The sequence below is a fragment of the Cherax quadricarinatus genome, unplaced genomic scaffold (genome assembly GCF_038502225.1).
Source record: "Cherax quadricarinatus isolate ZL_2023a unplaced genomic scaffold, ASM3850222v1 Contig12, whole genome shotgun sequence".
NCBI classification, from domain to species: Eukaryota; Metazoa; Arthropoda; class Malacostraca; order Decapoda; family Parastacidae; genus Cherax; species Cherax quadricarinatus.
The window spans coordinates 310,021-326,649 of record NW_027195038.1 but is presented as its reverse complement, the minus strand read 5'-3'; the positions used below and the strand labels follow the sequence as shown (position 1 = coordinate 326,649).

Sequence of the window (16,629 nt, the reverse complement as noted above, 5' to 3'; positions counted from 1 at the left end):
ATAATGAGAAAAAAAAACTTTGACCGTTTTTTTGGAATAAAACAGTGACTTAGCACTGTATTTTCGTATGGTATTTATTGTTGTATTCCAGTTTTCTTTGTCTCATTTTATAGAATGGAAGACATATTACAGAAATTGAGATGATTTTGACTGGTTTTGCAATGAAAAGTACCTTGAAATTGAGCTCAAAGTAGCAGAATGTTCGATTTTTACCAAAGTTCAAAAGTAAACAAATCATGCCAAGCGTCCAATACACGTCAACTGGTGAGTCTAATATTCTTTTGCAAGTACGACAACATTATTTATACCATTTTTTACACTAATGCAGTAGTCTGCATAACAGTAAATCTTCTATTTTTTGTGAGAATAAAAATTCAAAGTGGAAAGCAAAAGAATGTAAGAGGGGCCTTAAGACATGACTAATGAACAGAGGAAATGTCATTTTAGGGCCAGGAATGTCTTTCTTGTTTATTCTGGACCCTATTCGGAAATTGGCATTTTTTGAAATTTGTGTGAAATTGGCAAAATTGCTAAATTCTGACCACTGTATTGGATAGTTGAAATTGGTAAATGGGTGGTTTCTTTCACTCATTCGATAGAAAAAATGGAGTTCTAGCGAAATATTCATGTATTTTGTCGACTAGTACAGTGGAATTGACCGAAAATGGGGCTCAAATTGGGCAAGATTGCCGATGCGTAAACATCGCCGAGACCCCTAACTTCGCGAGAGCATAATTCCATCAAATTTCAAACTTTTGGTGTCATTATGATCGGGAAAAGATTCTCTATCTTTTCATAAGAGAAAATTATTATTTTTTTTTTTTTTAAATTTGGCCGACCCTGAGAACGAGTCTCGGAGAGGGCCTGTCGACCCTCAAAGGGTTAAGGGTTAATGATTGTATTATTTACCCTTGTGTTCATTGGTATATTACTATCTTTGTGTGCAAACATTATGTAAGTCTTGTTATTACTGAGTGTGCCATTTGCAAACAGAATTGATTAAAGTTCCTGAGAGGACTTAGGAAAGTCACTGATATAGATAAGAAACAGTAGAAGGAAAAGGATGCTATCTTGAATTATAAGTTGATTAGATGAGGTAGTATCATTAATGTTCAAATGTTAGTGACTGTTGTTAAGGTAGGACTTTTTCAATGTGAGAGACCATGGCTACTGATTCCATAAAGCTCTAATTTAAGCAGCAAGATGTTGCTTGCTACTGTAGCAAAAAAAAAAAAAAAAAAAAAAGCCCATTGGATAGTTATTTTGAAGAGATAAATGGATTGAATCAACATCTTCGTTATGGCATCATTTATACTTTTTCCTGGCCTCAACTGCCAAGGATTAAGTAAATTATGCTTAGATGTGAATGAGTACAATTCTTTTAAAATTTTTAGATAACAATGGCAAGTTAGAAACTGGCATGTAATTGTTGATATCTGTCAAGTGACCACCTTTGTGGAGTAGAGTAACCCTTGCTAGCTTAATTATGTTAAGAAAGTTTTGGTTTCTAATGATTTGTTGAACAATGTTGCAATGATAGGTGACAGCATGTTAGTAGCTTTCTTGTTTATTAGCAGTGATATATTACCTTTGTTTCCTGCTTTGTTTCTTAGAGAATTTACTAATGAATTAACTTTAGTTGGTAATAGGTACAGAGATTGGTCAATTTTCAGTGAAGTAATAACCAACTTGGGCATGGCAGATAGGGATTTCACTTACTAGAGTGAATCCTATATTCATGAAAGAAGTCATTCAGTTTTTTGACTGTCTCACCTATTTGTATGGCAGGTTTACATACGTATTAGGTTTAATTAGAACAACGTATTTGCTTATGAGAATTAATCCCAATATGAATTGAGGGAAACGGATTTAGATGATCACATATTTGAAGTGATAAATACAAATACAAATTTATTTTGACATGATATATTGTTTATACATAAATAGGTGGGAAACGGCCGACTTGTTGAAAAAAAAAAAAAAAAAAAAAAGGTGATACTTTAGAACATATTGAAAGCAGTGGTGTATGATGGATTATTGTCACAGTGTGCACTACTCATGATACAACTAGTTGTGGGGTGTGCACAACAACTGTCACAATATTGCATGACAGGAGACAGAAATATTAGTTTCCCATTATGATCCATGATTTTATTATTGAGTGAGCTTAATATTTATGATGAATTTACCATCTTTGGTGCATGTGCAGTGCTCACCTAACACACAATATATGCCCCTGGTTGAAAGCCCATTGTTACTGTGACATTTTCAGTAAAAGTGGGATTTCAACTGGTGTCCCTCAAGTTGTGGCAGTTATTTGCCTTCTTACTACCAAACTGTATTGTGATAGTTATGAACTTATGCCTCATCACTGAGGATGAATGAGATTATTTATACATAGCAGCACAGTAAAGGCAACTCTCTTATGAAGTTCCTCTATATAGTGCAATTTTTCATAAATGATAAAGTACATGGAAAATCAATAGCATGTGAAATGGCCTTCTCAGTATGTGCTAGTTATTTTTCAACACACTTTTTTAATCACACTTATATAAAAAACCAGTATATAATAAGCTGACTTATATGGTATAGTACATACCTTCTAGCTCCCTTAACAATACTTCCATCCAGTGTTGACTCTAGTACTGATGGAGTGTACCTGCGTCTTGCATCACTGGCTTCTGTCCACTCAGAAGTAAACTCAACATGATCTTCCAGGAACCCAACAATTTGATGTTGAGGACGTTTCAACTTTTCAGGACTCTCAGCCTCATCCCACTTTAAGGACTTAAGTCTGCATTTTTTGACATTCCTAATTAGATTTTCTTTCTTTAATTTATCACAGAGGGATTTTTTACAAGCTTGAGTTGCAGAAGATTTACTGAATTTATGCTCTGCATTTAATACAGCTTTTGGATTCTGAGATAATGCCAGAGTTTGGTTGGTGACAGTGTTTAAATCTGTATTCATTACTCTTGAAGTAAAATTTGCAAGAATGTCAGCATCAGTACGGTGTACTTCCACTAAAGAAACCTTCAATGCTGAGGATAAACTATCACTAAAAAAACTCTGCGATATAGTTGTGTCTTTGCTATTCACGTTACAGGAAGGAAGATCTATGTTGCATGGCGTTGCAGCTCGCACACAGCTGCCTCCATACTCCGAGACACATCTGTCTTGTTCAACAGAACTTTCTATGGATGATGCAGCTCTCCTAGACCTTGAAGGATACACTCGACTTGCTCTATTAAGCTTCCTGTCTTTCTCTCTTTTATCTTGCATTATGACTCTTCTGAATACTAATTTTATAAGCAAATATGTCACCAGTACTGGTCAGACTATTATAGTATACAAGAATCCATCTTTCTTTCTCACCCTATCCTAGCATAACCTTGGTTCTGTGATGAACAGCAGTGTTGGAGCTCATCAGGAGTGTTCTTTGTAGTATCTGGCATCAGTTCTTTTACTTGTATTATGTATCGTCATGTTTAAAAGAAACTTTAATGAAGAAATGATTCCAAAAAAAAAGCCTCAAAGTTGGTAATGGATCCTCAGCCAATGGTAGTTTTCTGTGCCGAATTTATACAACTGAAAATAAAAAAAACATATATAGTAGAATCAAAATATGTAGATTAAACATTTAAAATACAATGTAATTGGCATCATAATAAACCTAAGTGACAGGATCTATACCACTTACATGATGCATTTAAGAAAATTTAATTGCTGGTAAGAAAAAACTTTATCATACAAAAGTGAACTGACTCCTAAGTGTCATACTGGGAGTCTGATGTTGGAGGTGACAAAGACACGGAATATACCTTATCAGGAACAAATGTGTTGTCATGAATGGTTTAGAAAACTGACAAGTTGAAGAATTGAGACACTTATGCAACACAGGGGAATCTTTATTGAAGAAACGTTTTGCCACACAGTGGCTTCATCAGTCCAATACAAAGTAGAAATGGGTAAGGAGAGGAGAAGTTTGAGGTAATCAGTCCCTCAACCTGGAATCGATGTGTTCAGTCCATCACTCTTGTAGGAAGTCCATCACTCTTGTAGGACACTGCAACATCATGGGATCTTGGTACAAAGACTTCAACGCTTGCGCAACCTTTGGACGACGACCTACTTACACTAGTGGCAGGTCCCACTGTGATCCCGCCTCCTCCTGCTTCAACTCATCTCACCGCAGTATATAAGCCACCTCTCTGGCCCTATGCTGCACTTCCTACAAGAGTGATGGACTGAACACATCGATTCCAGGTTGAGGGACTGATTACCTCAAACTTCAGTATAACAACAGTATAACAACAACAGTGTAACAACAACAGTGTAACAACAACAACAGTATAACAACAACAGTATAACAACAACAGTGTAACAACAACAGTATAACAACAACAGTGTAACAACAACAACAGTATAACAACAACAGTATAACAACAACAGTGTAACAACAACAGTATAACAACAACAGTGTAACAACAACAGTATAACAACAACAGTATAACAACAGCATAACAACAACAGTGTAACAACAACAGTATAACAACAACAGTGTAACAACAGTATAACAACAGTGTAACAACAACAGTATAACAACAGTGTAACAACAGTATAACAACAACAGTATAACAACAGTATAACAACAACAGTATAACAACAGTATAAACAACAGTGTAACAACAACAGTGTAACAACAACAGTATAACAACAACAGTGTAACAAGTGTAACAACAACAGTATAACGACAACAGTATAACAACAACAGTGTAACAACAACAGTATAACAACAACAGTGTAACAAGAACAACAGTATAACAACAACAGTATAACAACAACAGTGTAACAACAATAGTATAACAACAACAGTGTAACAACAACAGTATAACAACAACAGTGTAACAACAAGTGTAACAACAACAGTATAACAACAACAGTATAACAACAACAGTATAACAACAACAGTATAACAACAACAGTGTAACAACAACAGTATAACAACAACAGTATAACAACAACAGTGTAACAACAGTATAACAACAACAGTATAACAACAACAGTATAACAACAACAGTATAACAACAACAGTGTAACAACAACAGTATAACAACAACAGTATAACAACAACAGTATAACAACAACAGTATAACAACAACAGTGTAACAACAGTATAACAACAAGAGTATAATAACAACAGTATAACAACAACAGTGTAACAACAAGTGTAACAACAGTATAACAACAGTATAACAGCAATATAACAACAGTATAACAGCAGTATAACAGTATAACATCAGTATAACAGTATAACAGCAGTATAACAACAGTATAACAGCAGTATAACAGCAGTATAACAGCAGTATAACAACAGTATAACAGCAGTATAACAACAGTATAACAGCAGTATAACAGTATAACAGCAGTATAACAGCAGTATAACAGCAGTATAACAACAGTATAACAGCAGTATAACAGTATAACAGCAGTATAACAGCAGTATAACAGCAGTATAACAACAGTATAACAGCAGTATAACAGCAGTATAACAGCAGTATAACAACAGTATAACAGCAGTATAACAGCAGTATAACAGCAGTATAACAACAGTATAACAGCAGTATAACAGTATAACAGCAGTATAACAGCAGTATAACAGCAGTATAACAACAGTATAACAGCAGTATAACAGTATAACAGCAGTATAACAGCAGTATAACAGCAGTATAACAACAGTATAACAGCAGTATAACAATAGTATAACAGCAGTAAAACAACAGTATAACAGTATAACAGCAGTATAACAGTATAACAGCAGTATAACAGTATAACAGCAGTATAACAGTATAACAACAGTATAACAGCAGTATAACAGCAGTATAACAGCAGTATAACAACAGTATAACAGCAGTATAACAGCAGTATAACAACAGCATAACAACAGTATAACAGCAGTATAACAGTATAAGAACAGTATAACAGCAATATAACAACAGTATAACAGCAGTATAACAACAGTATAACAACAGTATAACAGCAGTATAACAACAGTATAACAGCAGTATAACAGCAGTATAACAGCAGTATAACAGCAGTATAACAGCAGTATAACAACAGTATAACAGCAGTATAACAACAGTATAACAGCAGTATAACAACAGTATAACAGCAGTATAACAGCAGTATAACAACAGTATAACAGCATAACAGCAGTATAACAGCAGTGTAACAACAGTATAACAGCAGTATAACAACAGTACAACTGCAGTATAACAGTATAACAGCAGTATAACAGTATAACAGCATAACAGCAGTATAACAGTATAACAGCAGTATAACAACAGTATAACAGCAGTATAACAACAGTATAACAGTATAACATCAGTATAACAACAGTACAACAGCAGTATAACAGCAGTATAACAGTATAACAACAGTATAACAGCAGTATAACAGCAGTATAACAGCAGTATAACAGCAGTATAACAGCAGTATAACAGCATAACACCAGTATAACAGCAGTATAACTAACAGTATAACAGCAGTATAACAGCAGTATAACAACAGTATAACAGCAGTATAACAGCAGTATAACAACAGTATAACAGTATAACATCATAACAGCAGTATAACAGCAGTATAACAGCAGTATAACAGCAGTATAACAGCAGTATAACAGCAGTATAACAACAGTATAACAACAGTATAACAACAGTATAACAGCAGTATAACAGCAGTATAACAGCAGTATAACAGCAGTATAACAGCAGTATAACATCATAACAGCAGTATAACAGCAGTATAACAGCAGTATAACAGCAGTATAACAGCAGTATAACAGCAGTATAACAACAGTATAACAACAGTATAACAACAGTATAACAGCAGTATAACAGCAGTATAACAACAGTATAACAACAGTATAACAGCAGTATAACAGCAGTATAACAACAGTATAACAACAGTATAACAACAGTATAACAGCAGTATAACAGCAGTATAACAGCAGTATAACAGCAGTATAACAGCAGTATAACAGCAGTATAACAGCAGTATAACAGCAGTAAAACAACAATATAACAGCAGTATAACAACAGTACAACAGCAGTTTCACAGCAGCTGGTGAATATCTTCTCTACAACACTTGCAGGTTTCTTCTACTCTTAAGGTTATGCCCAAAATGCCTCGGCATGGTAATGGTTTTCTTTGTACCAATCAAATTATGAAATGTAAACACACATTGTAACCTTAGAAAAGTAATAATCTTTTGATTTTAATTATTATTACCATTATGTTTTCCTTATTGTTGATGGTTTATAGGGCCACTGACACCTAACACCGTATTGAACCCTCCTGCCCGTGAAACACTTTAACCTCACTATAAGATAAGATTTTGTTCGAATTTTAGTCACCCAGGATAACCCAGGGTAGGGTGTTAACCACCCAGGATAACCCAGGGTAGGGTGTTAGCCACCCAGGATAACCCAGGGTAGGGAGTGTTAGCCACCCAGGATAATCCATGGTAGGGAGTGTTAACCACCCAGGATAACCCAGGGTAGGGAGTGTTAACCACCCAGAATAACCCAGGCTAGGGAGTGGTAACCACCCAGGATAACCCAGGGTAGGGAGTGTTAACCACCCAGGATAACCCAGGGTAGGGAGTGTTAACCACCCAGGATAACCCAGGGTAGGGAGTGTTAACCACCCAGGATAACCCAGGGTAGAGAGTGTTAACCACCCAGGGTAGGGAGTGTTAACCACCCAGGATAACCCAGGGTAGGGAGTGTTAACCACCCAGGATAACCCAGGGTAGGGAGTGTTAACCACCCAGGATAATCCATGGTAGGGAGTGTTAACCACCCAGGATAACCCAGGGTAGAGAGGGTTGGCCACTCAGAATAACCGGGGGTAGGGAGGGTGCAAACTCTTCCACATAACCAGTCACAGTAGGAGTCCCACAAGGAAGCGTCCTTGGACCACTCCTCTTTCTCATCTACATTAATGACCTACCGAATGCATCACAGATACTCAAACCCATATTATTTGCAGATGACACTACATACGTCTTATCACACAGAAACCCAGCCATACTCGCCAACACTGTCAATTCCCTGGAGTTTACCTGGGGAGAGTTCCGGGGGTCAACGCCCCCCCGGCCCGGTCTGTGACCAGGCCTCCTGGTGGATCAGAGCCTGATCAACCAGGCTGTTACTGCTGGCTGCACGCAATCCAACGTACGAACCACAGCCCGGCTGGTCAGGTACCGACTTTAGGTGTTTGTCCAGTGCCTGCTTGAAGACAGCCAGGGGTCTATTGGTAATCCCCCTTATGTATGCTGGGAGGCAGTTGAACAGTCTCGGGCCCCTGACACTTATTGTATTGCCTCTTAACGTGCTAGTGACACCCCTGCTTTTCATTGGGGGGATGTTGCATCGTCTGCCGAGTCTTTTGCTTTCGTCTCCCACCTGCGTTCCAGGGAGTACAGACCATACCACGGGCGGGATTTGAACCCGCGGTCAGAGAGTCTCAAAACTCCAGACAGTCTCGTTAGCCACTGGACCAGTTAGCCACAATAAGATTCGTCCAACTAGGTATATTTCTACACCATAGGAAGGTTAGCATAGGCACCACTGTGACCACAAATGCAAGTTTTTACAGACGAATCTCCAGCTAGCGTGGCCGTGACGAACTCTAGCTCAAGTCTCCTCAAAGCCGTTAACATGACTCACGAAATCGTAATGACACGATTGCAAACAAACCATACCACGGGCGGGATTTGAACCCGCGATCAGAGAGTCTCAAAATTCCAGACCGTCGTGTTAGCCACCTAGTTGGACGAATCTTATTGTGGCTAGCTGGTCCAGTGGCTAACGCGACGGTCTGGAGTTTTGAGACTCTCTGACCGCGGGTTCAAATCCCGCCCGTGGTATGGTTTGTTTGCAATCGTGTCATTACGATTTCGTGAGTCAGGGAGTACAGGTTCAGGAACTTCAAGCGCTCCCAGTAATTGAGGTGTTTTATCTCCGTTATGCGCGCCGTGAAGGTTCTCTGTACATTTTCTAGGTCAGCAATTTCACCTGCCTTGAAAGGTGCTGTTAGTGTGCAGCAATATTCCAGCTGAATTGCAGAAAATATCTACCTGGATGATGACGGATAAACTTACCCTAAATTACCTGACGTTTACCTGGAGAGAGTTCTGGGGGTCAACGCCCCCGCGGCCCGGTCTGTGACCAGGCCTCAAGGTGGATCATGGCCTGACCAACCAGGCTGCTACTGCTAGCTGCACGCAATCCAACGTACGAGCCACAGCCCGGCTGGTCAGGTACCGACTTTAGATACCTATTTAGGTACCTATTTCATTCAGTTTGTAACCGGAGCTGCAAATGTTCCACTTAACATAACACTAAATGGGTCACCCATCACAAGACTCACAGAGGGAAAATTCCTAGGAATCCTGACGCCAAATGACTTCAAACAGGCGATAAATGACATGCCCATGCACTCTGCCCCAGGGCCAGACTCTTGGAACTCCGTGTTCATCAAGAACTGCAAGAAGCCCCTATCACGAGCCTTTACCATCCTATGGAGAGGGAGCATGGACACGGGGGTCGTCCCACAGTTACTAAAAACAACAGACATAGCCCCACTCCACAAAGGGGGCAGTAAAGCAACAGCAAAGAACTACAGACCGATAGCACTAACATCCCATATCATAAAAATCTTTGAAAGGGTCCTAAGAAGCAAGATCACCACCCATCTAGAAACCCATCAGTTACACAACCCAGGGCAACATGGGTTTAGAACAGGTCGCTCCTGTCTGTCTCAACTATTGGATCACTACGACAAGGTCCTTGATGCACTAGAAGACAAAAAGAATGCAGATGTAATATATACAGACTTTGCAAAAGCCTTCGACAAGTGTGACCATGACGTAATAGCGCACAAAATGCGTGCTAAAGGAATAACAGGAAAAGTCGGTCGATGGATCTATAATTTCTTCACTAACAGAACACAAAGAGTAGTAGTCAACAGAGTAAAGTCCGAGGCAGCCACGGTGAAAAGCTCTGTTCCACAAGGCACAGTACTCGCTCCCATCTTGTTCCTCATCCTCATATCTGACATAGACAAGGATGTCAGCCACAGCACCATGTCTTCCTTTGCAGATGACACCCGAATCTGCATGACAGTGTCTTCCATTGCAGACACTGCAAGGCTCCAGGCGGACATCAACCAAATCTTTCAGTGGGCTTCAGAAAACAATATGAAGTTCAACGATGAAAAATTTCAATTACTCAGATATGGTAAACACGAGGAAATTAAATCTTCATCAGAGTACAAAACAAATTCTTACCACAAAATAGAGCGTAACACCAACGTCAAAGACCTGGGAGTGATCATGTCGGAGGATCTCACCTTCAAGGACCATAACATTGTATCAACTAGGGAGGCCAAGCCCATGATGACACTCTTCAGGTCACTTGTTCTATCTAGGCTGGAATATTAAGATAAGATAAGATAAGATTTCGTTCGGATTTTTAACCCCGGAGGGTTAGCCACTCAGGATAACCCAAGAAAGTCAGTGCGTCATCGAGGACTGTCTAACTTATTTCCATTGGGGTCCTTAATCTTGTCCCCCAGGATGCGACCCACACCAGTCGACTAACACCCAGGTACCTATTTGCTGCTAGGTGAACAGGACAACAGGTGTAAGGAAACGTGTCGAATGTTTCCACCCGCCGGGAATCGAACCCGGGCCCTCCGTGTGTGAAGCGGGAGCTTTAGCCACCAGGCTACCGGGCCACCTTTCAAGGCAGGTGAAATTGCTGACTTAGAAAATGTACAGAGAACCTTCACTGCACGCATAACGGAGATAAAACACCTCAATTACTGGGAGCGCTTGAGGTTCCTGAACCTGTATTCCCTGGAATGCAGGAGGGAGAGATACATGATTATATACACCTGAAAAATCCTAGAGGGACTAGTACCGAACTTGCACACGAAAATCACTCACTACGAAAGCAAAAGACTTGGCAGACGATGCAACATCCCCCCCAATGAAAAGCAGGGGTGTCACTAGCACGTTAAGAGACCATACAATTAGTGTCAGGGGCCAGAGACTGTTCAACTGCCTCCCAGCATACATAAGGGGGATTACCAACAGACCCCTGGCAGTCTTCAAGCTGGCACTGGACAAGCACCTAAAGTCGGTTCCTGATCAGCCGGGCTGTGGCTCGTACGTTGGTTTACGTGCAGCCAGCAGTAACAGCCTGATTGATCAGGCTGTGATCCACCAGGAGGCCTGGTCACAGACCGGGCCGCGGGGGCGTTGACCCCCGGAACTCTCTCCAGGTCTCTCCAGGTAGACAGTAGCCTCAAATTCCAGACACATATACAACAAATTTCCAAGAAAATCTCTAAGATTTTCTATCAAAGATACGGTACTATGTTCCACAATCAGCTCTCCTGGCACTGTATCACTCACTCATCTACCCTTATCTCACATATGGAATTTGTGCATGGGGGTCAACAACATTAAATCACCTAAGACCGTAATAACCCAGCAAAAAGCTGAAAACAGAATGATAACAAATTCCCACTGCCGCCAGCATACTCCACTAATTTTCAAAAGTCTAAATCTGCTCACCATTAATAACATCCATACTTATTCATGTGCCTACTACATACATAGAACAATACACACAAACATAAACCTTCCCCTCAAACTTCTCCTCACCAACCTTAACGAGACACATGACCATAACACAAGACACAGATCTCTTTTTTATGTATCCTGCGTAAAAGCTCTATGCACATAAAGGGCCCCAAAATCTGGAATTCATTTCCAGAACATTGTGGGTCCCTTTATGTGCATAGAGTTTTTACAGTGTGATATGGACACAAGATACATCAAAAAGAGATCTGTGTCTTGTGTTATGGTCGAGTGATATGAATATGAATATGAATATGAATATGAATATGAATAGGATAATTCAAAGAAGTCAGTGTGACATCAAGGACTGTCTGTCTTATTTCCATTTTGATCCTTCAGTCTTGTCCCCCCAGGATGCCACCCACACCAGTCCACTAACACCTAGGAACCTATTTGCTTGATAAGTGAATAGTGACTCCAAGTGTAAGGTGACTAATACCCAGGTACCTACATCCAACACAGTACTCTGGTTGCTGGAACCTTAACACCCAAACAGCACTCTGGATGCTGGAACCTTAACACCCAAACAGTTCTCTGGTTGCTGGAACCTTAACACCCAAACAGTTCACTGGTTGCTGGAACCTTAACACCCAAACAGTTGTCTGGTTGCTGGAACCTTGATACCCAAACAGTACTCTGGTTGTTGGAACCTTAACACCCAAACAGTACTCTGGTTGTTGGAACCTTAACACCCAAACAGTTCTCTGGTTGCTGGAACCTTAACACCCAAACAGTTCTCTGGTTGCTGGAACCTTAACACCCAAACAGTACTCTGGTTGCTGGAACCTTAACACCCAAACAGTACTCTGGTTGTTGGAACCTTAACACTCAACACAGAACTCTGATTGTTGGAACCTTAGCACCCAAACAGTACTCTGGTTGCTGGAACATTAACACCCAAACAGTACTCTGATTGACAGAACCTTAACACCCAAACAGTACTCTTTTTGCTGGAACCTTAACACCCAAATAGTACTCTGGTTGGTGGAATCTTAACACCCAAACAGTACTCTCGTTGCTCGAACCTTAACACCCAAACAGTACTCTGGTTGCTGGAACCTTAACATCCAACACAGTACTCTGGTTGGTGGAACCTTAACATCCAAACAGTACTCTGGTTGCTGGAACCTTAACACCCAACACAGTACTCTGGTTAGTGGAACCTTAACACCCAAACAGCACTTTGGTTGCTGGAACCTTAACACCCAAACAGTTTACCTGGAGTTTACCTGGAGAGAGTTTCGGGGGTCAACGCCCCCGCGGCCCGGTCTGTGACCAGGCCTCCTGGTGGATCAGCGCCTGATCAACCAGGCTGTTGCTGCTGGCTGCACGCAAACCAACGTACGAGCCACAGCCCGGCTGATCAGGAACTGACTTTAGGTGCTTGTCCAGTGCCAGCTTGAAGACTGCCAGGGGTCTGTTGGTAATCCCCCTTATGTGTGCTGGGAGGCAGTTGAACAGTCTCGGGCCCCTGACACTTATTGTATGGTCTCTTAACGTGCTAGTGACACCCCTGCTTGCTGGAACCTTAACACCCAAACAGTGCTCTGGTTGCTGGAACATTAACACACAAACAGTACTCTGGTTGCTGGAACATTAACACCCAAACAGTACTCTGGTTGCTGGAACCTTAACACCCAAACAGTACTCTGGTTGGTGGGACCTTAGCACCCAAACAGAACTCTGGTTGGTGGAACCTTAACATCCACACAGAGGATCTCACCTTCAAGGACCATAACATTGTATCAATCGCATCTGCTAGAAAAATGACAGGATGGATAATGAGAACCTTCAAAACTAGGGAGGCCAAGCCCATGATGACACTCTTCAGGTCACTTGTTCTATCTAGGCTGGAATATTGCTGCACACTAACAGCACCTTTCAAGGCAGGTGAAATTGCTGACCTAGAAAATGTACAGAGAACCTTCACGGCGCGCATAACGGAGATAAAACACCTCAATTACTGGGAACGCTTGAAGTTCCTGAACCTGTACTCCCTGGAACGCAGGAGGGAGAGATACATGATTATATACACCTGGAAAATCCTAGAGGGACTAGTACCGAACTTGCACACGAAAATCACTCACTACGAAAGCAAAAGACTTGGCAGACGATGCAACATCCCCCCAATGAAAAGCAGGGGTGTCACTAGCACGTTAAGAGACCATACAATAAGTGTCAGGGGCCCAAGACTGTTCAACTGCCTCCCAGCATACATAAGGGGGATTATCAACAGACCCCTGGCAGTCTTCAAGCTGGCACTGGACAAGCACCTAAAGTCAGTTCCTGATCAGCCGGGCTGTGGCTCGTACGTTGGTTTGCGTGCAGCCAGCAGCAACAGCCTGGTTGATCAGGCTCTGATCCACCAGGAGGCCTGGTCACAGACCGGGCTGCGGGGGCGTTGACCCCCGGAACTCTCTCCAGGTAAACTCTCCAGGTAAACAGTACTCTGGTTGGTGGAACCTTAACACCCAAACAGTACTCTGGTTGGTGGAATCTTAACACCCAACACAGTACTCTGGTTGGTGGAATCTTAACACCCAAACAGTACTCTAGTTTGTGAAACCTTAACACCCACACAGTACTCTGGTTGCTGGAACCTTAACACCCAACACAGTACTCTGGTTGCTGGAACCTTAACACCCAACACAGTACTCTGGTTGCTGGAACCTTAACACCCAACACAGTACTCTGGTTGCTGGAACCTTAACACCCAACACAGTACTCTGGTTGCTGGAACCTTAACACCCAACACAGTACTCTGGTTGCTGGAACCTTAACACCCAACACAGTACTCTGGTTGCTGGAACCTTAACACCCAACACAGTACTCTGGTTGCTGGAACCTTAACACCCAACACAGTACTCTGGCTGGAGGAACCCTAACACCCAACACAGTACTCTGGTTGGTGGAACCATAACACCCAACAGAGTACTCTGGCTGGAGGAACCCTAACACCCAACACAGTACTCTGGCTGGAGGAACCCTAACACCCAACAGAGTACTCTGGCTGGAGGAACCCTAACACCCAACAGAGTACTCTGGCTGAAGGAACCCTAACACCCAACACAGTACTCTGGCTGGAGGAACCCTAACACCCAACACAGTACTCTGGCTGGAGGAACCCTAACACCCAACACAGTACTCTGGCTGGAGGAACCCTAACACCCAACACAGTACTCTGGCTGGAGGAACCCTAACACCCAACACAGTACTCTGGTTGGTGGAACCCTAACACCCAACACAGTACTCTGGCTGGAGGAACCCTAACACCCAACACAGTACTCTGGCTGGAGGAACCCTAACACCCAACACAGTACTCTGGCTGGAGGAACCCTAACACCCAACACAGTACTCTGGCTGGAGGAACCCTAACACCCAACACAGTACTCTGGCTGGAGGAACCCTAACACCCAACAGAGTACTCTGGCTGGAGGAACCCTAACACCCAACACAGTACTCTGGCTGGAGGAACCCTAACACCCAACACAGTACTCTGGCTGGAGGAACCCTAACACCCAACACAGTACTCTGGCTGGAGGAACCCCAACACCCAACACAGTACTCTGGCTGGAGGAACCCTAACACCCAACACAGTACTCTGGCTGGAGGAACCCTAACACCCAACACAGTACTCTGGCTGGAGGAACCCTAACACCCAACACAGTACTCTGGCTGGAGGAACCCTAACACCCAACACAGTACTCTGGCTGGAGGAACCCTAACACCCAACACAGTACTCTGGTTGGTGGAACCCTAACACCCAACACAGTACTCTGGCTGGAGGAACCCTAACACCCAACACAGTACTCTGGCTGGAGGAACCCTAACACCCAACACAGTACTCTGGCTGGAGGAACCCTAACACCCAACACAGTACTCTGGCTGGAGGAACCCTAACACCCAACACAGTACTCTGGCTGGAGGAACCCTAACACCCAACACAGTACTCTGGCTGGAGGAACCCTAACACCCAACACAGTACTCTGGCTGGAGGAACCCTAACACCCAACAGAGTACTCTGGCTGGAGGAACCCTAACACCCAACACAGTACTCTGGCTGGAGGAACCCTAACACCCAACACAGTACTCTGGCTGGAGGAACCCTAACACCCAACAGAGTACTCTGGCTGAAGGAACCCTAACACCCAACACAGTACTCTGGCTGGAGGAACCCTAACACCCAACACAGTACTCTGGCTGGAGGAACCCTAACACCCAACACAGTACTCTGGCTGGAGGAACCCTAACACCCAACACAGTACTCTGGCTGGAGGAACCCTAACACCCAACACAGTACTCTGGCTGAAGGAACCCTAACACCCAACACAGTACTCTGGCTGAAGGAACCCTAACACCCAACACAGTACTCTGGCTGGAGGAACCCTAACACCCAACACAGTACTCTGGCTGGAGGAACCCTAACACCCAACACAGTACTCTGGCTGGAAGAACCCTAACACCCAACACAGTACTCTGGCTGGAGGAACCCTAACACCCAACACAGTACTCTGGCTGGAGGAACCCTAACACCCAACACAGTACTCTGGCTGGAGGAACCCTAACACCCAACACAGTACTCTGGCTGGAGGAACCCTAACACCCAACACAGTACTCTGGCTGGAGGAACCCTAACACCCAACACAGTACTCTGGCTGGAGGAACCCTAACACCCAACACAGTACTCTGGCTGGAGGAACCCTAACACCCAACAGAGTACACGTGCTGAGGTAAACAGTGATGGCGGCTGGGAAGGTGTACTCAGCCAGGACGAGGAGGATTCCTCGTCATGTACTCACCGCTTTTGAGAGACTGGTGGTGGAGGATGTACTCCGGCAGTCCCAGTCCTCCATCATCATCCTCAAGCATGTGGAGGCTAAACTCAACAGCCAGGTGAGTACTGGAGGGTGACCACA

At 42.7% G+C, this 16,629-nt stretch overlaps 2 protein-coding genes across 2 annotated transcripts in view; one reads left to right on the top strand and one right to left on the bottom strand.

Moving 5' to 3' along the window:
- Positions 1-7,345, bottom strand: part of LOC128685839 (uncharacterized) — a 69,409-nt gene extending 62,064 nt beyond the window's left edge. Inside the window, exons 1-2 of the mRNA XM_070079743.1 lie at positions 7,291-7,345; positions 2,600-3,588 (exon numbers count right to left, since the gene is read on the bottom strand). Of these exons, the coding sequence (XP_069935844.1) occupies positions 2,600-3,282 (683 nt within the window). The 5' untranslated portion in view covers positions 3,283-3,588; positions 7,291-7,345. The remainder of the gene's footprint in view (positions 1-2,599; positions 3,589-7,290) is intronic.
- A 9,007-nt stretch (positions 7,346-16,352) lies between these two features.
- Positions 16,353-16,629, top strand: part of Mybbp1A (MYB binding protein 1a) — a 102,548-nt gene continuing 102,271 nt past the window's right edge. The window contains exon 1 of the mRNA XM_070079742.1: positions 16,353-16,606. Within this exon, the coding sequence (XP_069935843.1) occupies positions 16,454-16,606 (153 nt within the window). The 5' untranslated portion in view covers positions 16,353-16,453. The remainder of the gene's footprint in view (positions 16,607-16,629) is intronic.